The sequence below is a fragment of the Condylura cristata genome, unplaced genomic scaffold, assembly GCF_000260355.1.
Source record: "Condylura cristata isolate star-nosed mole 26May11 unplaced genomic scaffold, ConCri1.0 scaffold00014, whole genome shotgun sequence".
Lineage (NCBI taxonomy): Eukaryota > Metazoa > Chordata > Mammalia > Eulipotyphla > Talpidae > Condylura > Condylura cristata.
In genome coordinates, this window is record NW_004567115.1 from 11,315,240 (window position 1) to 11,337,479 (window position 22,240).

The 22,240-nt window shown below is 39.8% G+C and overlaps 2 protein-coding genes across 6 annotated transcripts in view; one reads left to right on the plus strand and one right to left on the minus strand.

Annotated features, from left to right (window-relative positions):
* The window catches only part of STAG1 (stromal antigen 1), a 293,851-nt gene extending 280,700 nt beyond the window's left edge, over positions 1-13,151 (plus strand). The window contains exons 29-34 of one of the 2 annotated variants that reach the window (XM_004682176.2): positions 705-910; positions 4,121-4,295; positions 5,422-5,532; positions 6,384-6,498; positions 7,872-7,952; positions 8,033-13,151. In XM_004682176.2, the coding sequence (XP_004682233.1) occupies positions 705-910; positions 4,121-4,295; positions 5,422-5,532; positions 6,384-6,498; positions 7,872-7,952; positions 8,033-8,056 (712 nt within the window). In that variant the 3' untranslated portion in view covers positions 8,057-13,151. The remainder of the gene's footprint in view (positions 1-704; positions 911-4,120; positions 4,296-5,421; positions 5,533-6,383; positions 6,499-7,871; positions 7,953-8,032) is intronic. The other variant, XM_004682177.2, reaches the window with a different exon arrangement.
* Positions 844-22,240, minus strand: part of PCCB (propionyl CoA carboxylase, beta polypeptide) — a 65,543-nt gene continuing 44,146 nt past the window's right edge. Inside the window, exons 11-16 of one of the 4 annotated variants that reach the window (XR_001145444.1) lie at positions 17,462-17,569; positions 17,118-17,218; positions 16,629-16,727; positions 15,585-15,684; positions 14,498-14,679; positions 844-888 (exon numbers count right to left, since the gene is read on the minus strand). Coding sequence is in view for 1 of the 4 variants with exons in the window: in XM_004682178.2 (XP_004682235.1) it covers positions 14,558-14,679; positions 15,585-15,684; positions 16,629-16,727; positions 17,118-17,218; positions 17,462-17,569 (530 nt within the window). In the remaining 3 variants the exon portion in view is untranslated. Of the gene's footprint in view, positions 889-8,475; positions 10,516-13,242; positions 14,680-15,584; positions 15,685-16,628; positions 16,728-17,117; positions 17,219-17,461; positions 17,570-22,240 lie in introns of those variants that run through there. The other 3 variants (XR_001145443.1, XR_001145442.1, XM_004682178.2) reach the window with 3 other exon arrangements.

Genomic DNA, 22,240 nt, shown 5'->3' on the forward strand with positions numbered 1-22,240 from the left:
TTACTTGTATTTTAGAAACAGTTGATCAAACATAACTTCTTTAGAGATTTGATACAATTCACTTGTAACTCATCTGGTCCTTGGCTTTTGTTTTTCAGAAGATTTTTTATTAAATACTTCTTCAATTTCCTTGTTTGTGATAGGTCTGTTCAGCTCATCTTTTTCTTCCTGGGCCTTGCCCCCATGACCCTCACCCCTCACATCACCATCTTCTTATGCTTATAAAGCCGAGCTTGTGAGGAAAGACAGAACAAGATAAGGAAGCATATGCAAATGTTGCAAATTCTTACCCTTCTTTCTAAGATTTAGTAGATTTTCTTGAATAAATGCTTCTCCATTAGCTATATATCCTTAGAAAAACTTCTAACTACTTTAAATGATTGACTTCTATAATTTTCACATGTAGAAGTTGTTTTGATAGGGAGTGGGCACGTAAAGCTCCAGAATTCACCATTGAAGCAAAGGGAAGATACACAGAAGGAATACACATACCCATAGTAATACATTTTCTTCTACCCACAGTAATACATTTTCTTCTTACAGGTTTTAAAGAAATAAGTGAAGCAAAATCTTAAGTTCTTAGTCACTATTTCCAAAGGTAATTGTTAACAGTATGTCCCTAAAGGATTCTTCAGAAACTTCAGAGAGAAACCTCAGGTTATGACAACACATGAAAATTATTGCATCTTTTATTATATTTCTAGTCACTCATACCTAGAAAAATTCCTTACGGAGCAGATGATGGAAAGGAGAGAAGATGTATGGCTTCCCCTCATCTCCTATAGAAATTCTTTAGTAACTGGAGGTGAAGATGACAGAATGTCTGTGAACAGTGGAAGTAGCAGCAGCAAAACATCCTCAGTAAGGAATAAGAAAGGACGACCCCCACTGCACAAAAAACGAGTAGAAGGTAAGTCTGCTGTTACGCTATGAGATAAATAGTTTGTCTGATATTATAGATATTAATAAAATGGCAAATAGTCTGTTAAAGCAAAATAATAGTGTTAATCATTACTTCCTTGTATATTGATACACTAAGAGTTTCAGTCAAAAGCATTCATAGTGAGACAGTAAGAGTCTGGAATAAAACAAGTTGCAAGAGAATGAGACAGGAAAATAGGCACAAAGAAAAAGAGAAAACAAAGTTTTATAAAATGGATCTTATACCATAGTGTTCTAATACATTAAAATTCTAAATGAGAAAGTTATGTTCTCTTAAAATCCAACCTAATGTAAGAGAAATTCTGGTAAGTTGACATCTGAAGCATATTGAATATACCAGAATAACTTTGTCTCTACTGTTTGGATGAATAGTTTATTTCTGTGCATTAAAGTAGAGATGAACAAATTTGTTTCTTGACCCTCATGAACTGTGAAATAGGGAGTTGAATTGTCATGAAAATGTGAACAATCGTACCTGTTATCTAAAAAGACTAAAATTTGCTTTATTAAAGCAAAGCATTACCCCTTTAAACTAAGAGAAAACCCAAAATAAAAATGTTTATTTGCTCAGTTACTTTTCCCTTATTCCATGCCTCTAATAAATTTTCTCTAAACGAAGAGAAAATAGCAATGGACAGTGAGCCTTTTCTATTGCTCCTATTATAACCTTCTGTTTACCTTTGAACTACTCAACTTTGTTGCCTAAAATACAGATTTTGATAAGATCTAAGGCAAAAATTGATTAAAATTTAAATCTACTGTTTCTTTCATCATTGGGGAAGCAGTATTGACTGATGAAGAGTGTAAGCTCTAAACCAAAGTTCTAAAATACAGACCTGGCTTTCTCATTTTTCACTTGTGTAAACTTTGAACATGTTATTTAACATCTCTAAGCCACAATCACTGATCAGATGATCAGCATCCCTATATTGTCAGCTACAATATAAATATTAAATGAGATATTCCAATAAAGCATTTAATACACATAGTGCTTGCACATTGGTAGCATGTGATAATGTTGGCTACTGTTATCAGATTGTCATCATCATCATAGTACTGTGCTTAGGATTATTCTCTTATCCATCATCATTCAATGATTGAGACTCAGTGCATATTTCAGAGAGAATAAATAATTTGGAAATGTTTTTAGTATTTTCGGTAAAGATTTCAAGTTTCAGCTTTGGAACATAAACTCTTTTTGGTCTAGAGAATGAAGATACAAAATTCTGTCTTACTATAGGAACTTAAACTTTCCTTTAAAGAATGAGTCCAATCATTTTGTTTTCTAATTATCTTCTAGTGTAGACTGTGATATGAAATTTAAGATATTCCACAAAGCTGGTAGGCTACTTCACACTTTATATGTATATATCTTTCTCTTAGAGCTTTTCTTAGATGTAATATTCATATTAGCAAACATTCATCAAATCATTTGTTCATCCTTTACCAATCACCTTCCTAAGAACTGTACTACATGCTGGAAGTTAGATCATAGTATAGCTGAGTACACAGGCAAGCACTTCATTTCAGTTCATGAAGTAAATGTACTCGAATTAGCCAAATAGAATGTTTTGGAAACATCAGAAAGAGCAATCAAAGTTGTGATGAATTAGAAAGTATTTCCTGGAAAAGGAAGTACAGTAGTAGAGAACTGTAATATGAGTTCACTAGAATAAAAACCTACATGATACCATTTTTAAAATCAATAAAATTTTAACTGTGGCAGAGTGTTAAAGTTTTGAAAGTGTTGAATGAAAATTGGTATGAATTTTTAAAAGATGAAACATACCTTTGCTAATTAAGGAGTAATTCATTACTGTCAGTGGTATGCCTTTAACCAGACAATACACAAGTATTTTCAGGGAGAGAAAAGCCAATCTAGAATATGCACATGTATCTGATGTTTTGGAAACCTAAAAAATACACTAAGAATTGTGTTTGGCCCTCCCGGGTGGCGCAGCGGGTTAAAGCACAGCACTGAGATGCTAAAGCCACCTCCACATGAGTTCGATTCCCGCCTTCCCCGGAGGAGACCACATGGCGTGGCAGACCTCTCCTGACCTGCCCGCTGCTCCCCTCAGCAGTGTACTTCGTCCATCTGCCTGTTCTGCTCCTCACTCTGTCTCTGGTGAAGCCTCTCGCCGCTTCTGCACCTCTGGCCTATACCCCAGTTCTGTATGCATAAATAAATAAATCTTTAAAAAAAAAAAAAAGAATTGGAATGTTTGATGGCAAGTGAGGAGTATAACACGTACACATTTATAAGCTCTAATGGGGGAAGAAAATGAGACTCATACTATACTTTATATGTGTTTAATCCCTTTAAAGGAAAAACATAAAAATGATAACTTTTAAGTCTTCACATGTTAAGAAAATAGTTGGTTTTTTATAGGTAGGAAGTATATATTTTAAACAATATATATATAACTACTAATTATATTTTTCAGCCTAGTTTAGGTATATAAATAATGCTTTAATCTGTTAAAGTCTCTGAATGATCTTCAGAAAACAGCTCCTATATTTTGAGGAAACTTGAATCTAAGTATATAGATGACAGAACAATGCAGGAATATGTAAAATGAAGTACAAAGTGAGCAGAAATGATTCTTTTTAAAGATTAAAAGAGAATGGTAAGTAGGATTGCCAAGGAAGATATCTCTGAATAGGTGGCACTTAGAGGTATGAAAATAGTGAGCCCCTCAGTCCATCCCCTTGTGTCTAACCTGGCAAACAGTTACTTCTATAGTAACCAATTACACAAAAGGAATTATGATTTCTCAATAAACAGCAGCCAGACTAAAGAGTAGCGTAGGCTACTGCCTAGAGCACTGTCAGGCCCACTAATAGGCCCTTTACTCTTGAGCAGAGAAAAGTTAAGGATGTCTGGCTGGTCTCATTCTTCCCCTTCTATGTCAACTTAATCCTTAGAAATGGAAGGAACTTGGAAGAAATGAGGACAGCTAACCATTGATGGTTTTATACATTGTTTCACTTAATCCTTACAACTCCATAGGTTAGTTACTAGATCTCCATTTTGTATATGAGGAAACTGGATTTCAGGAATTTAATAACTTACACGATCATGAGTGGTAAGCTGGGATTCAAGCTTGTCAATCTGACTTCTACCAGAGTTTATTGCACATATGACAGTCTACAACTCTTAATTGGAAATTTACAGATGAAAGTCTGGATAACACATGGCTAAATAGGACTGACACTATGATTCAGACTCCTGGCCCCCTGCCAGCACCACAGCTCACTTCCACTGTACTGCGAGAGAATAGTCGGCCCATGGGAGAACAGATTCAGGAACCTGAGTCTGAACATGGTTCTGAACCCGACTTTTTACACAAGTAAGTAAAAATTAATTTCCTTGGTATAACACCTTTAACTGTTATAGAAAGTGGAACTACTGAAGAAAAATTTTATTTGCTCATTAGAGTATATTATTGATCAACTCATGAGAAAACAAGCATAAAGAGAGAAGTTAAATAACAGATTATATAAGTTTGCAAACACTTTATATTAAGTTAATGTGCCCATGTACCAGCAAGTATAGAGTGCAGGTGAGGATTTGGCCAGCATACACTTAAATCCAGCTCTCAGAAGTAACTGAAAAAAAATTGTGTTTATACCCTTCCTTGTTCAACTCTTGAGAGCTCTAAGTCACCAGGCCAGCAGATTTCTATACCTTGAAGACTGGCTGTCCAACTGGAACACTTATGCTTATGGAAAAAGCTAGACACAGATATCTGAGTTCTTTTGACACTGACTGGCAAACAAAGCTGTTTTAAAATAATAGCTTTAATTAGCTTCACCTGAGAAGTAAAAGTTTTTCTCAGCCAATTAGATTCCTTGAGTGGATCTGAAAATTAAACTGTATATAGATTAACAGAAGGAAAACCATAAATTTCATTGAATTTTTATATGCCCATGGGAGCCTCCACAGGGCATGAAGACCTGAAAAAGTGAGCAGAACACTCACTTTAGATCTTTTAGGCAAACTTGTGAAGAATTGTCAAGGCAAAAGGGTTAGGCTAGAGGTAACCCTTATCACCCTTAAATAGGCTTAGTTTGGCAGGGCTTGTTTGCATATTCCTCTGGTGCCATCTCTGTGCTGATAGGGAAGTTAGCTCCAGAAAAGGGAGATTTTCTGCATTCGAAGATCTTAACTACCTATATCTCAAGTTTTTTTGTCTCAAAGTGGCATTTTTGGAGGGTGACATTCTGGTTTCCTTCACACCTAATGACTAACTATAACCAACTTCCATAGATACTTTTGAGATCTCTTTGGACAACTTAACCACCATATCTACAAAGGTGACCTTTTTATAATGATCTTGCTTTGGTCCAGTAATAAATCCAGTTAAATCCCACTACATCAAGATTAGGCCAGCTAACTATGGCCTTCTTGGCAAGGGATTGATTAACTAAATTCATCATTTGTTGCCCAAAATGAGTAATAGTACCTTTTCTTAGTCCTCAGATGCAGATCTCTTGGTTAGGCCAACCAAAATTAGAAGATTTAAATCGGAAGGACAGAACAGGAATGAACTACATGAAAGTGAGAACTGGAGTAAGGCATGCTGTGTAAGTGTTACATCAAGTATCACAAGAACAGTAACTGTTGGCTGGTCATTTTGTGGAATGATTTGGGTTTCTCTGGTATTTGGTCTTAGGAGTTAAAATTAAATCTGAGGATATGTGCAGAGTAGGATAGGAGAGAGGCACAGGTTCTTGAGGTTTTCAGCATTTAAATCCTAGTGCTGTCACTTGCAGCTGTGTTGCCCTGAGCAAACTCTAAAACCTTCTGTGCTGCAGGTTGCTAACATGTAAATCTAGGATGATAATTGGTAAATCAGGGCCCTCCCTGGTGGTGCAACAGGTTAAAGCACAGCACTACAAGCAGGCCACAGCAGCTTCAGTACCAGTTCAAACCCAGGCCATAGGGGTGACCCACATGGCACAGCAGACCTCACATGTCTTGCCCGTTGCTCCCCTCAGTTGTGTATTTCAGTGGATTTGCCTGTTCTGCTCCCCGCTTTGTCTCTGGTGAATCCTGTCACTACCCTTGCACCTCTGGCCTGTACCCCAGTTTTGTATGCCTAAATAAATAAATCTTAATAATAATAATTGGTAAATCCATTTCATGGGACTTAACACATCATGAAATAAATGTTAACTGCTACTTGTTATTGCATTTAAATTATACTTCCAAATATATATATATATATATTTCCTTTCAATAAGCTAAGAAGAAATCTTGAGTGAACAAAATCAGTGATTACTAATTTTAGTGCTCAGTGTCATATAGTTTGTGAAGTGTATAGGTTGTATTTGGAAGGTATGCATTCATTCAGTAGAAGATGTGTAAGAGTATTAAGAGCTAATACTCCACTGGGTCTGAATTTAATTTTCTAACTGTGCCTTTTCTTTATCAGTCGGGGCCTAATGGAGGAAGATGCTGAGCCCATTTTTGAAGATGTGATGATGTCATCCCGGAGCCAGTTAGAAGATATGAATGAAGAATTTGAGGACACCATGGTTATTGATCTGGTAAGAAAATTCAATACTTTTTTCTCCTGTGGGAGGAGAAGTTAAGGAGGGAAGTCAGTAACACGGACCAGCAGTGGGAAGGGTCAGTGTAACACTGCTCATGTTGGCATTTTTAAGATTTATTTATGTATACAGAATTGGGGTATAGGCCAGAGGTGCAAGGGCATTGAGAGGATTCACCAGAGACAGAGTGGGGAGCAGAACAGTCATTGACGAAGTACACTGCTGAGGGGTGCAGCAGGCAGTTCAGGAAAGGTCTGCCGTGCCATGTGGTGGATCACCGCTGGGCCAGGGATAGAACATGCACTTAAGTGGCTGTGCCCAGCTTGCAGTGCTGCATCCTTACCCATTGCACCAGCAGGGAGGGCCTCATGTTGGCATTTAAATGAGCTTAATTTTTTAAGCCTGCTTTCAAAGCAGGCAGATTTTTAATTCAGGTAATAGGAATTGGTTCCTTCTTAATACCTTCTTGAAAAAGTTTCAAGATAGTACATGTACCTGACCTCCTGGAGCATGACAATACAGTGTTCTACCATAACAACCTAATAACAGAATATGAACTTATTTGTTCAATTGAAAAGACATCTAAGAAGTAAATAAATGTCAGTGTGAACTAAGTACAAGTGATATCATGAGGTTATTGACTTTACCAAGAATAGTAATGTTTAGTGATTGGATATCTAAAAATTTTCCATCTTAATATTTGGGAAGGATAATGCTAAGCAAAATAAGTAGGAGAAAGACAAATACCAGATGGTTTACACAGAGAAACAAGAGTCGGTGGAAATAATACTCGTAATAAGTTATTAACATCTGACTATAAAACTGAGGCAGCAAGAGGGAAGAAAGCCCATAGAACACAGTGTGAAGCAATTTCGGGGGACTGGTGGTTAGCATGGTATGAGAATATGCATTTTTAGAGGTTTAAACCTGTTAACCCCTTAAAGATATAATGTAATCCAACTTCAACTCAGTAAATATCAGTTGGGGAGGGGGTAAGTGTCCATCAATTCGGGATACATATTTTATAGGTGAAATGACTTGAAGGAAAACCAGTGAAACAGAAACCTAAGATGGAGGTACATGGGGAATGGGAGGGCAAACGGGTCATAGTTTTGTCAATTTGATAGGACTACCATAACTACTACTACTGATTCAATAGCTTAAAAATGAAATTTTATGATTTTGAAGACAAAGTCTGAGAGCAGGTGTGAGCAAGGTTGATTTCATTCCAAGGCTTCTCTGCTTTTTTTGTCTGAATATGATCTTTCCCCTGTGTTTGTATCTTCTGTGGGGAACCATCAGACATATTTGCTGCTTAGTTCAGTTGTCAATGTTTTTCAGAAAACTAACAGCTGGCTTTTTTTCCCCAGCCCCCATCAAGAAATCGGCGTGAGAGAGCTGAGCTAAGGCCAGATTTCTTTGATTCTGCAGCTATCATAGAAGACGATTCAGTGAGTGTTATTACTATTTTTTTATTTATGATTTCTGAATCTTGTTTATGCATGAAATTAATGATTATTTCTCATTCTAGGGATTTGGAATGCCTATGTTCTGAAGCCTGAAGAAAATTTACAAATCTGGAACTCTATTATTTAGAGCTAGAGGCCTATATACTGTGATAGCTTGTGTGGGGGAAAAAAAAACACTTTTGATGTGATCTGATTTGTTATCAAATGATTGAGGGTCAATCCCTTTTTGCAGTGACAGAAGAGGAGCATGTAAATTACCCAAGGAAATATTGGTGAATGTCACCTCAGAAAGACTGACCTGAAAAATCATTTGTGTCCTAACATTGGACTTATCCCAATACAGATGTGTGTGTTTTTCTGGAGGGAGGAAGAAATTTTAAATTTTTAAAACAGCTGTCAAGATAAACACTGTTATACACCTGTTTTATGAAAACTCAGCATTGAGTAAAAAAAAAAAAAGTATTTTTAACTTTATTTTCCTGTTGTACAATTTAAAAACTGTTTTAACATTTTGCCTTTTTATGTTTTAAAAGCTAACCATTTTTATTAAACCTATGAGTAAGCAGCTCATCCTAATTGCCGACGAGTGTTTTGGAGCTCACTGGATTTGGTTGACCTTGTGGAACACAGAAATGTGGGGGAGCAGAATATTGACAAGCTAAAATGAAATTCTGACAGTGCATCTCTGCCAAAAACCGCACACCCTCTGTGGATATGGATTCCCAGATTTTATATACTCTTGAATAAAAAGGTTTATTTTTATTTATAAGGGGGCATAAAATAAGAAATGTCCACACAGCCATTTTTCCAACAGATGCTGTACACGTTCATTTTATATAGAATAGGGAGATTCAAATACAGTACATTTTCTATTGGTATTTGTTCTGTGCATTTTTAGCAACTTCTACCAGCAAATAAAGTATTCTCAGTAAAACAAAAATGGTTCTCAAGTTATCAGTTTGCTGTTTTTATCACTTATTTCATGCCCTGATAAATTCAAGTTACATTGACTTCAATTTTCTTAAACAGGTAATCATGAGGAACTCCTTTGCCATCTAAAAGTAATTTTACGTGTAACATTACTGTGTCTACTTCCCATGCACTTATTACCCTTAATGCGCTGATTTTGTGAGTTACGTTTACCAATGATAGAAGTATGTGCTACATAGAAGTCTGTGCTTAGAGGGTGAAGTTCAAGCTTACCTTGAAATACAGCTACATTTCAGTGTTAAATGTGCATATTAAAAATAAGTCTTTTGGGGAAAGAAATTATGAATCTTCAGGACAGCCATCAATGGTTTAGAGTTACATTCTGCTTAGACTTTTATGACTTGCTGCTATTGTTCTTTTTCAAAGTCCACTTAGTTTCCTTCTGATTTTTAAAGCCAGCTTCAGAATTTCCCAACAATTCATCCACAGCTGTTTCTGGGCAGGTTTTTTAAAGAAGCTGCAACAGAAGCATGAGGCTTTCCTTTTATACCAAAAATGACAGGCATTTTTTTAAAAAATCTGTGTACCCAAGTGGATTCTCTTTTGTGCAGGAAAGCAAAATTTTATTCTTCCTTTTAGTAAACAAACACAAAACAGATTCTTCTCAACACTTAGTTCTGAAAAATGTTGGTCACCAAAAATCAATTTAGTGATTCCTGGGCTCCAGTTAGGAGGCTGGGGTCTCAATTTCTTCAAGAAATGTGGGCTTCATGGAAGTGAAGGGCAGAAATGGCTAGACTGGCCACCACACCAGCCCTGCCTGCCTGTGGTTCTGGCAAGAGAGCAAAACAGGAAATACCCTGTCACATGCACAGATTGATCCTTTGCTTGACAGTCTCGTGGAAAACAGATGCTGACTTAGAATTGTAGACTACCATGCCACAAAAAAAGGCTTACTATCTACTCCAATGGGTTTCCAATTCAGTTTGAAGTCAATCAAATTTTTGTATTTTCAGTGTCTCCTTGATTGGTTTTGCTAGTAATTCTGTAAATTGTACATTTGCAATATGAGGTTTTTTTTTCCTTTTGTACAATTTGAAACTGATGCTTCACCTTTCCTTTAATAAACTATTCAAAATCAGGTTTGTGGTAGTCATCCTATTGTTCCTAATAGGTAAAGCCTTAAAGATGATTTTCTGCTCTAAGCTTGTTAAATGATGGCAGGGAGTTTTTTGTTTGTTTTTAGAAAAAATTAAGACAAGTGCATTAAATTTTCTTTCATCTCTTGGAGAAAGATAGACCAAGCAGTCTGTGGTTCAAGACAAAGTCTGTTGCAGGCTGAGTTTGGAGGCATTAAGGACTATCCACTAGTTTGTATCTTTCTGCTGCCTGAACTTCAGTCCCTGGGCTTATATCATGGTTTTACCCCTAGTAGAGTCCCTTTAAAGATTGCCTGCATTATACATGGCCAACACAAGAGTTTCTCTCATAAAAAGACCTACGCTTCATGAGCCTGGCCATCTTCTGTCGGCTGTGATCATTAGGTGGCTTAAGAAGTCCATGCAAAAAAGGCAGAGATGCAGAGGCTAAATCATCAGGTGAGTTCTCTTGGCACCTAAGGCAGAAAGGCATGAGGCGGATCTGCATCTGGCAGATTATCTTACAGGTCTTTGAGACTAAGGCTTTACCCATGTGTGACTACCTTGGGACAAACTTCCTAGCTGTGACTTGACTGCAACTTTCTTTCTGGCCTACTCCCAGAAAGAACTCATCATTGTCTTCATGAGAAACAGGTCTAGCACTTACTCAGACTTCCCATGTAAGACTAAAGTTGGGTAAGAGCCCACTCTTGCCCTCCTGCATGCTTTGCTCTGTAGGGTCTCTTCTCAGGCATCATTTTGAAGAGCAGCTTTGTTCTCAAGGACATATAAAGGAGGTATTTCTCACCATTCAGAACAGTAGGAACATGCTCCAACTCTGGCACTATAGCTCTCCAAATGTCTTTTCAACCAGGACATAAAACACATTTACTAAACCTCCAACATCAAGAGTGTTAACTGAGCATACAGTTGAGTGTCCTTCATAGGCTTCGCTAACTGGGCAGACTGCATTTGAAGCACCAATACCAATAAAAAGCATCAGTGCATTGAAAAGCACAGTACTGGAGTGGTAAGATCAAGACCTAGGAAGAAGAAAAGCTGGTAAAACTTGGCAAACAAGCCCTGGAATACTACATTGTGAGTATGCACCTCATTTCTCTAGCAACTCAAAGACAGTAACTTGCCACCGTGTATGTGGTAGTAAAACTTTACAAATTTAGTAGCTTTGGGTTCTTGGAGATACAGTTCCAGAGGAACAGACCACCACCTCTCTCACCCTATCTCTTAGGAATTCATCCCAACTTGAGTTGGCAGTAGCAGTCTTGAATAGTTAGATGACAGACCTTCAAACAGACCTTGCAGGTTTAAGTTCTAGCTTCACCACTCATTAGCTGGATCACTCGGTATAAATTAGCTTGCTTATAATCCAAGGCAGAGGCAGGTCCAGCAAGACCCTGAGAGTGCTGCTTACCTCCATCACAACTAATCATATCCGCTCAAATCTACAGACACACCATTTCCTCAGCTTAAGAATCTCTGGTTATGAGATGGAACGTTTTCTCCTTTCCTTTATGGTAAGGTCACCAGACTTAGGAAAGGCCTTACCAAGAAGCCACCGAGAATGGTCTGCTATTATCCTTAAAACATTCTGTGGCTAATGTACTTGACAAAACTTACAGTTCTGCAGCTTCACTTTTCTTTAACCACCAACTTGGTTTTTGGATAGATTTCTCCATCATCTCCAAGGTTTCCCAGAAGCCTCTTGTCAGGTGCTTTATTGAGCTTAATTCTTCCACATCTTACAGCATGTCCAGACACAGCCCCTCTCAAGTGACCATATTTCACAAACTAGTAAAACACTTCATAAATCCCTTCCTCAAAAACAAAACATGTCTTCATGTGTACTATAGCAGAGTCACCCCCCACCCCCCGCCCCAACAGTCGAATCTAAATTGGCTGACCCAAATAGTGGACTGGCTGGGCAATTTTAAGCTGTTACGCCACATTCTAAACAAACTGCCAGGGTCTCTGAAAGCCTAGTAGTCTGGTGCTACCTCCCCCAGTTTCCAATAGCTTACAGTCTCTGTTGGTTCTGAATTAGGTGTCAAACAGGAGTACAAAGGAGCTCATAGGAAGTTATAAACTAATTAGGAAAAACGTAAAAGCCTCCCCCCCCCCACCCCTGATGTTAAATTGAAGAAAAACAAACCAGAGACAGCTACTCAGAGCAAGATGAGTTCCAAGGATGTGGTAGCAAAACTGGGCTCAGAAAACTAAGCAAGCAAAAGAAAGAAAATTAAGATATCTTACACAGGCTAAAGACTTTGGAGAGTGGGACAGTATTCACTATGGTGCTAGAGCACAGGGATGCAACAAAATGGAATGAAGTCTATTAGAACAAGATAACTTGGCATAAGAGGAGGTCGGAGAAACCATTGGAGAGTTATATAAACATTCACAGTCCAACTGGAAGTCCCATTTTTCAACTAGAGAAGAAGACAGACAAGAGGACTCAGAGCAAATTCCAAAGGCATAATCCTCAGAAATGGCTGGGTAGCTGTTGGGTAAAATAGGTAATAGTCACACACTGGTTTAGGTCAAATTCAGCTTGACATGTTGCAACCTCCAGTCAGTGTGAGCTAAGGGTCTGAAGAAAAAGTCAGGGAAGGCAAAGCCTGAAAGAAAAATAACCAGTTATACCCAAGACCCCAGCAGACACCTGCCAGAGCTGATAAAACCAGGGAGAAGGAGGAGTCAAAAATCACTCAGAAGCCAAAGGCAGTCCTTTACCCAACTACAGGCAGGCTGATGGAGAAGTTACAAAGGGGAAGGCAGACCTCTCCCTCCACCATTAATCCACCACCCTGGGAGTGCCTGCACAGCAAACCCCAGGAAGAGACCGAGCAGTCTCCAGCCCCCCATTTAAGTGAGCAGCTCCTCGCTGTTCCTTGCAGCTGTCCCCTATTTTCTGCTGGCCTCGGCCTCCCCTTAGGTGTGCTTACATTTTGTCTCTAAAAAACAACTTTGTTTTTCCTTCATCTAAAAACATGGCTTTGAATGCTTAGGTGGCCACAGTCAAGGGCCAAGGAATCCACAAACACAGAAGCATCTAGAATCCCCAGAAAGCTGGAAACACAAGGCTCGCAATACAGAAAGAAAAAAATCACATCTCATAGGGACAACTTGTAGCAGCAATCCATGGTTAGACTTATATTGAAGCTACCTAAAATCTCCAAATCTGGTATAACTTTTAATACTTCACATGCTCAGTAAAATAAAGTAAAAAGTGATGGTGGTTAGGGACTCTATAAAGTGATCTATAACAAAAAGGACTCTGACTTTTCAAATTGGTATCACCCAAAGCTACTTGATCATGTTAAAAGCAAGAACTACAAAAATAAAGTCTTATAGAAATGCAACATTTTATAGTCAACGTAAAGAAGCTGAGAGGTAAGAATCATCAGTGGATACTAAAAGTACTTCAAGCTTTTTAAGCTTAAAAATGCTCCCACCCAGATTAGTTATTAACCACAAAGAGAAAGTGGTAAACTTTGTGATCAGCCAAGTGATCAGTCAATGTCATCAATCATGGGCAAACCTAGCATCCTGTGTTTAATGTAACATGCAGGAAAAACACTAATGTGTTATGCTCTTAGCTGAACCCACACATGTGAAAACCACACAAAGCCAACTTGAAAGACATTCTACAGAATAAGAAGCAAAACACTTCCACGTGCCATTGTCCCAAAAGATAATGAGCGACGTTTCCTAGGAAATAAACATTGACATTTTGAGGGACAGAATCATGATTCTGCAACTTTTACTCTCAAGTGATTAATTGACAAAAATCAAGTATTTATGGAAAAGATGAAACAAACGTCAATTATGTTTAAACTGAGAATCTAGTTGAAGACAAATTGAAAGCGCGCCTAAGAGGAGTCCGAGGCCAGCAGAATACAGGGGACAATTGAAAGGAAAGGCGAGGAGCTATTCAGTCTCCAGGGGTTTGCTGTGCGAGTCTTCCAACATTTCTAGAGGTTAAAAAGCTTCCAAAATAAAGTTTGTTTTTCAATCTGAGCATAAATTTCTAAGAATTTAATAGAGTACTACACCTTACTGAAAGTATCCTGCTAAATACAGAGTTGCAAACATCTCATCTAATTAGTGTATAACTAAATATTATTTAAAGATAAGGACACTGCCCTAAAAACTTATAACTCACCTATGGAGAAAAACTGATTCTTGGCAGAAATAAGAAGATAATACACAGCGTTATCAAAGGTCAGATCCAGTGATATTAGCATATACTGTTCTCAATTTTTCAGATTTTTACCATAAAGTATAAAATTTATGCTCAAAAAAGTTAAGAATTTTAATAGCACTAAAGATTGTACAGTATGGCTTAAATTAGTCTTGCATATAATACTTAAGTAATTCCAAATTGTAACTAGTATTTAGAGTCTCAGATTTCATGATTGCAAAAGGCAGGATGCGTACCAATGACCAGGGGGTAACCAGTTGTTGGCTAATATTCCTTTCAATGGAATATTGGCATGTTTACAATGGAATATTGGCATGTTTCCTCCAAGGACGTTGTGCCTTCTTGCTAGCCAAGACATCTAGGTCATGGCAGATTCGGGCACGTGTAGAGGAAGGTTGAATGATGTCATCCACAAATCCTGGTGAAGCAAAGAAAAAGAAGTAGGTCATTTCTATCCCCAGTTGAGATTAGCCCTCAATTGCATGCACACACCAGGCACCATCTTTGAGGCCTGTAGTGTGAAAATGGATTAAGCCTATGAGCCCTCTTCTGCATCCCAAGAACTCTATTTCTCTAGCAGGTCCATAATTTCCAGCCTAGGAACATTTAGCAATGAAAGGAAAATATGACCTACACCCTGCCAAGATGATTAAAATAAGAAATAAAATTATAAAAATACACTTGTAATTGAAAAAGTAGCTCCCCTAGACAGAAACCCTTCTGCAGTGCCACTTTGCCACTCTTCTCATCAAGAAGTGGATTCTATTTCTTCACATGACTCTGTAATTTGTTTTAGCCAATAGCATGTGGCAAAAGTAACACTGTACAACCTCCAAAATGAGGCCTTAAGGGCCTTACAGCTTCGCCTCTCATTGCCCACAGGATACCATGTAAAAAGCATGGACAAGCAAGCAGATGACTTTCAGTCAAGCCTCCAGAAGCTACACTTGCCTAACTAATTGCAAGCAAGACCAGCAGAAGAACCAATCAGTTAAACCAGAGCAAATCAATGACCCTCTGAACGGCAGGGTCAAAGGTAAGGATGAGGAAGATGGCTGTCTTAAGTCACTGTTTGGTGTGGACTTTCACACAGTATTAGTAACTGTACCAGCACTAAGAAATTTAGCCTTTTCGGCTACTTGTTTTGATCATGGTTACCAAAGCAGCCCATAAAAATCCAACTGTTCTTTAGTGATGATGATGCCCTGGGAAAATCCCAACCTTTACCAGCCTCCAAATTTGACTGTAAAGGCTTAAAATTATGTGAGACTTTGGAATATAAGTGCAAATGAACATAGCAGCTGTCCCCATCACAAGCCCTACCTCTCACTGCTGCAGGAAAAGGATTGGCAAATTTCTCAATATACTCTGCCTGAGCAGCTTCCACATTCTCGTGCCCTTTGAAGATGATCTCCACTGCGCCCTGTCACAAAAGGAGTTAGTGAGTTTTAATGGAGGTCCCAACCTAGACAGGTCTCCCTCACAGCTACCACCAGGTACAGTTGAGAATTTGTAGGTAAAGTATACTAGACAGAAGTGTGGGCCCCCAGGTATAGGACATCATGATTCCAGGGTTAGTGTGATGGGACACTCAACTGTAACCCTAATAATGGCAGCTCAGGCAAAGCCAGAGGTTTGTCTCCCCAGATTCCATCCTACCCGCCCTCCCCGCAACAGTGCATATCCTTTCTCGAAGCCATGATGTTTGGCCTATTTTCCACATTAGATAGATACATGGTTCCCCAGACCTAGGGGAAGAAAATGCTGTTTTCTTTTTTCACTATCCTGATCCCTGAGTATGCAAAACAGTAGCCACAGGAGAACAGACTGAGCTGCAAATGTATCAGTAGGATGCACTGAAAGGTGGACCTCCATGTCAGACTCCCTAAAAGTCAGCTTTAGTTGCTCTTGTTAAGTTACCTAGTTCAATCCCAACAATTATTTTTCAAAGCAGGAAAAGAATGGGAAATCGGCTGACCAACAGGAAATTATCTTGCCCAACGCTGCCAGGGTCAGAACTACAGTTCCAGTTCATGGCTGGAAGGAGTGGTTCTGGGGCTCTCACTGGGAGGGGATATCCAGTCCTCCCAAAGTTTAGTTGAGTGAACCCTTCCCTCTTTGCTGAAAATTCCCTAAGTCACTCTAGCCCCCTCCTACCCTGGGCATGAAAAGCTGGCTGGAGACTGCAGGACAAGCGCAGCGCTGACCCTGTGGTTCCAGGAGGAGGGCTGCCAACGTGTAGGCCACAACTCTCTGGAGTCCTAGCACTGTGTAGGACCCTGACCTCTCTCCAGCATTTCCTGGCTGAACGCTTTCCTAGGAGATACAGTACCTGGACCAGGTAAAGGTAAAGCTTGGAGCACTCACCTTCGCTCCCATGACAGCTATCTCCGCAGTGGGCCAGGCATAGTTGGTGTCACCACAGAGGTGCTTGGAGCTCATGACATCGTAGGCACCACCATAGGCCTAGAACAGACCCAAATGCTGAATGAGTCATCCAGATCATCTCTGAAGTACACAAGGGAGCCAAGAAATAAGTGCCCTGGGGGCTACTGAAGGCCCAATGTCTGGGGACCAGGGAGAGGAAGCATATAATATCTGGCACAGCCTGGCCACTTTTCAGTTACTGTTCATTACCTGTCCTGGCTTTTTCCCACTGCTGCATTGAGCTACCAGAGATAATGAAGGAACTCTCTGTAGGGTGAGTTTGCAGGGCTGTAAATGCTGTCTCCAAGAACTCAATTTCAGGCTGAGTGAGGTGCACTCCTTCTTCAGCTCTGCTGATACTACTGGCAAGAACTCCCTTCATGACCGAGCTGCTGAGTAGGTGACCCCCAGCCTCCACGAATTCCTCACCTTCCTGGTGATGACAGTGACTTTGGGCACGGTCGCCTCAGCAAACGCGTAGAGAAGCTTGGCGCCATGCCGGATGATGCCCCCGTATTCCTGTGCCGTGCCTAGGTCATGAGGAGACGTTACTAGGTACACCCGCACAAGGTCTGCCTGCCACACTCAAGGCATGAGGTCTTGCCCTGCCCCCCAAAGGGTCAGGCCAAGGCCATGCCTCACATAATTCTATAGAGACATCTGGAAAATGGAAAAGCCACAAATCCCTAGGGAATTTAGCAATATCTGCAAATTAAGTGGGTGCCTCCCTTGGCAAAGTCACCTCTCCTGGCCCCCACGTGCCAATGACTTACCTGGCAGAAAACCAGGGACATCAACAAAAGTGATAAGTGGAATATTGAATGCATCACAGAATCTAACAAAACGAGCTCCTTTCACAGATGAATTAATATCCAAACATCCTAGAAAGAGAGAGATGATCTATGTTGAGTTTCTGGGCAATTTTAAATTTAATGTCCACCCACAATGGGAATATGCGCTCAGCAACCACCCAGAGCCAGTGTCAATGGAAGCACCCAAGTCTCCTATCAGAAAAAGGGAAAAGAGAACCTTCACACTCCAGGGGAAAAAAAAAAAACACCACCACACAGGTAGACAGGAGAAGAGACCTGGTCATGACCCGGGAGTGACCTAGCCCCAGAGGCTAGCAGAGCCTGCCTGCTGGTACAGCCCAGCACAGGCAGCCAGGCTCTGCCCGGCCAAGGGAAAAGGACAGTAGCTAGAGGTACAGCTTGCTGGCCCCTGCCCCAGCAGTGGAGGGATCACTAAGGATCTGGTCTTGATGAGTCTCCATAACCTGGAGTCAGTTGCTGGCTCTGGTGATTACAGCTTATGGCCCCTTAGCAAGTTGCTTTTCCTTTTTGAGCCTGAGGTTTCCTCTCCTACAAAATAGAAATATTGTTCCTCCTACCATAGTTGTAAGACTTAAAGGAGACTTAAAGTGGCAAAGACAAAGCTCAATCACTAGTGAATCTGCCTTCCTCAAACAGTTCCTAACAGGTTCCATGAGATCAACATCATTGTGATCCCAGACAAGAGGATATTATAAGAGAAGAATGTAGACCCTCATGAACCCAGGCCAGAATTCCTAAGTATTAGTCATCAAATATTGCAATGCATAAAAATACATTTAATGCAGGGTCCTCCGGGTGGTCCAACAGGTTTAAGCACAGCACTACTGAAGCTATCCACAGCAATTGCAGCATTGAGTTCCATCCCCAGCAGGGAGTTGATCCACATAGCCAGCAGACCTCTCCTGTCTCGCCCACTGCTCCCCTCATCATGTATTTCAATAGATCTGCCTGTTCTGCTCCTCACTGTTATCTGATAAATCCTCTCACCCCTCCTCATGTTGGGCCTGTTCTGTATGCATAAATAAATCTTTTTAAAGATACAAAACACTAATGCATAATAACTAACTGGTACAGCCCAGGAATTCAAGGTTGAAATTATCAAAGAAGAAAACTCAGGGTCATCTCAAAAAAATTCTGACAAAATTCAGTATTCATTTGTAGTTAAAAACTAGCAGTAAGACTAGGATTTCAACGAAACATCTATACTACAATAAAAGGGTATCTACAATGACACGTATGTACTCACAGATGGAAACCTCTCTGCCAGAATGGCCATGAGCCACATATGCTATGGAGCACTGGAAATCTGGCTCACACAACTGAGGAATTAAGTTTCTAATTTTACTTAATTATTTACATACTATTATTTCTAATAGTTTGATTACTTAAAACTGAAAACATTTTTTCCATTCCTTGGCTTTAGGCAACAAGTGTTCATTGAGCATTTGCTAAGAAAGAAGCTTTTTAACAAACAGTGAGGGAAAAAAATATCAGGAAAGGAAATGAAAATGTAGTTTCACTCTAAAGACTAGACACAAAAATTTAAAAAGGACAGTAGAACTTAACATGAAACTCAGATTTATCTTTGCAGGCTTGCGACAGGCAAAGATCTTAGAACAAAGATTGATTTCAAAATTTTAAAAAAAGGAAATTGATCAATTTTGCAACCTTGTGACAGGCAAAGATCTTGGATAGAACAAGAGATTTCAAAGTTTAAAAAAAAAGGGATTTGGGGCCCTCCCTGGTGGCGCAGCGGGTTAAAGCACAGCACTAAGAAGCTAAAGCCACTACAGCATGAGTTCGATCCCCGTCTGCCCTGGAGGTGATCCACATGGAGCGACAGACCTCTCCTGACCCGCCCACTGCTCCCCTCAGCAGTGTACTTCGTCAGTCGGCCTGTTCTGCTCCCCACTCTGTTTCTGGTGAAGCCTCTCACCACCCCTGTGCCTCCTGCCTATACCCTAGTTCTGTGTGCATAAATAAATAAATCTTTAAAAAAAAAAAAAAGGGATTTGATCAATTTTTTTTAATGAGCGTTAAGACACCATTAATTGAAGAAGAAAGTCACAGGCAAGGAAAAAAATTGTTATCTATAGATATACAGATAGATATGAGAATGACAGGGACTAACATCTAGAATATATAAAGAATTCTAGAAATCATAAAAAGCTAAGCAACTTACAAAAAGGGGCCAATAAGAAAAATCTCCCCCTCATTGAATAAATTTTCTGAGATGCTAGGAATGTTCTATATCTTATTTAGATGGTAATTACAAGGGGGATACACAATTGTCAAACTCATAAAAAACAGCATTTTAAAATGCACTTTATTGTACATAAATTGTTAATGAAAGAAAAATCTTTAAAATCTATCCTCCATTCTCTGCATTCAAAGTCTACATTAAGAATCTGAAATAACAAATCTGAGTAATGAGAAGACAACTCAAAATTAAGAAACTAAAAAATATACAAAAAAAGACTAGTATAAAAAAGTCGAACTGGGGGCGGAGGAGGGGAGGAAGATGAATAGCAACAACCAAGACCAACACTATCCCTGGGGAAATGACCACAATCAGAAATGGAAAACCTGTGGCCTTCTCATGGCATGCACCATCCCAGACCTGTCAGAGGACCCCGTAATTCCTACAAGGGAAAAATGAGTCCTTTGTGAATCTGTGAAGCTGATTTTTAGTAACATGCAATGAAAAGTCAAAGAAATATATGAGGCTTTCTTCAAAGTAACAGTAACCTACTACCTAGTCCCTTACCTTGCCATAATTAGCACAAATATGTGTGATGACAGGGGAACATCAAATAATCGTAAGGCAACCAAGTGTTCATATTCCAGCTGGGGTGGTGATAAATCCCAGGTATTTGTGGATAAAGCTTGTAAAACAAGTTGAGCAGCTTTTTTAAAAAATTGGCTTGAGGCCCTCCCTGGTGGCGCAGCGGGTTAAAGCACAGCAGTAAGAAGCTTAATAAGCCACTTCCTCATGAGTTCAATCCCCACCTGCCCCAAAGGAGATCCACATGGTGTGGCAGACCTCTCCTGACCCATCCGCTGCTCCCCTCAGCAGTGTACTTCGTAGATCTGCCTGTTCTGCTCCCCACTCTGTCCCTGGTGAATCCTCTCACCCTCCGCATCTCTGGCCTGTACACTAGCTCTGTATGAATGAATAAATAAATCTTTAAAAAAAAATTGGCTTGAAAGTCTGTATTGTACCACACCAGAACCTGTAGATGCTTCTACAGAATGAGGAAGAAATTTGAGCAAACACAGGAAACCATGTCAAGTCAACACAAGGGACAGACATGGTTAAATGGGATATGTGACCATTGAGAACTTATTGTAGAACCAAGAAGCATTTTCAGTATGTGTAACTTCCTAATGTTAAATATTTTCTCTACACAACAAAAAGTGAAAAAACATCTCCAAGTGCTTATCCTCCAACAGAAATAACAATAACAAGCAGAAACTGTCAGAATCAACTTTGTCAAAACTTTAGATCAGGCAAAGGTTTACAATGACCAAATGAAAGCTAAATCAGAAGGAAAATGAACAAAGGAACGCTTTGAAATGTCTTTAATTAAACTTTATACACACTCTCCCTGATTCAAGAGGCAACACAGAAGACCTCAGTCACAAATTATCACATAGGTCTGTTCTAACTTGTCTGGGGCTACTGAATCACTGACACATGGTTTCTGTCTGTTTCACTCAACCTCAAGCTCATCCAGACCAGAAACATAACAAAGATTGATCAAAATTATAAGGTAAAGGAACAACTTGCAGACACCTGGGGCAGAAGATTACAACTGACATCACCCAAGGCCTAGTTGGGGAGGGGGGGGGAGGTGGGGGGCGGACAAAGCTATGAAGGAAATTAGGGCATGCAAGAGAGCTTATGTAGAGGGATCTTTAGAAAGACAAAGGTGTGCCTAGGACTAAACACATGCTCAGAAAAGGAGACGAGGAAAACAACCTTGAGATGAATGTAAACAAAAGCACAATATGACAAAACAAAGGACCTTAGAAGATCTAAGCTTCAAATTTGTGTTGATCCCTAAACTCAGTTTAAGTGTGGCTTGGTGTTGAAGGAGAGCCCCAGCACAGAGACAATGTGCAAAAGTAGAATAGGTTCTTGGTCACCTGCAATAGAACCTGGTACTCAAGAAAATCTACCTTAACACAAGTGGAACACATGACTTCAGTGACTGACCATACAAATAATTGTCTCTGCAAATTAGTTGGGCAAAAACACTGGACAAATGGATGCTGAACAGGGAAAAGAAAATATGATTGGCTGAGTTACCACATTGTGCTATTCAAATGTCCAGTTTTCAACCAAAAATAAGGCATAAATTGAAACAGGAAAGTTCAGCCATTCAAGTGAACAGCAAAAAATCCTGACAGACTGTCCCTGAGAAAGATCAGACACTAACCTTACTAGACAAAGACTTTAAAACAACTGTCAAGTATGCTCAAATTAAAGGACAATACTTAAAATTTTAAAGATCGGGCCCTCCCTGGTGGTGCAGCGGGTTAAAGCACGGCACTGAGAGGCTAAGGCCACTTGCGCATGAGTTCAATTCCCGCCTGCCCTGGAGGTGACCACATGGCGCAGCAGACATCTCCCAACCTGCCCGCTGCTCCCCTCAGCAGTGTACTTCATTGATCTGCCTGTTCTGCTCCCCACTCTGTCTCTGGTGAAGCCTCTCG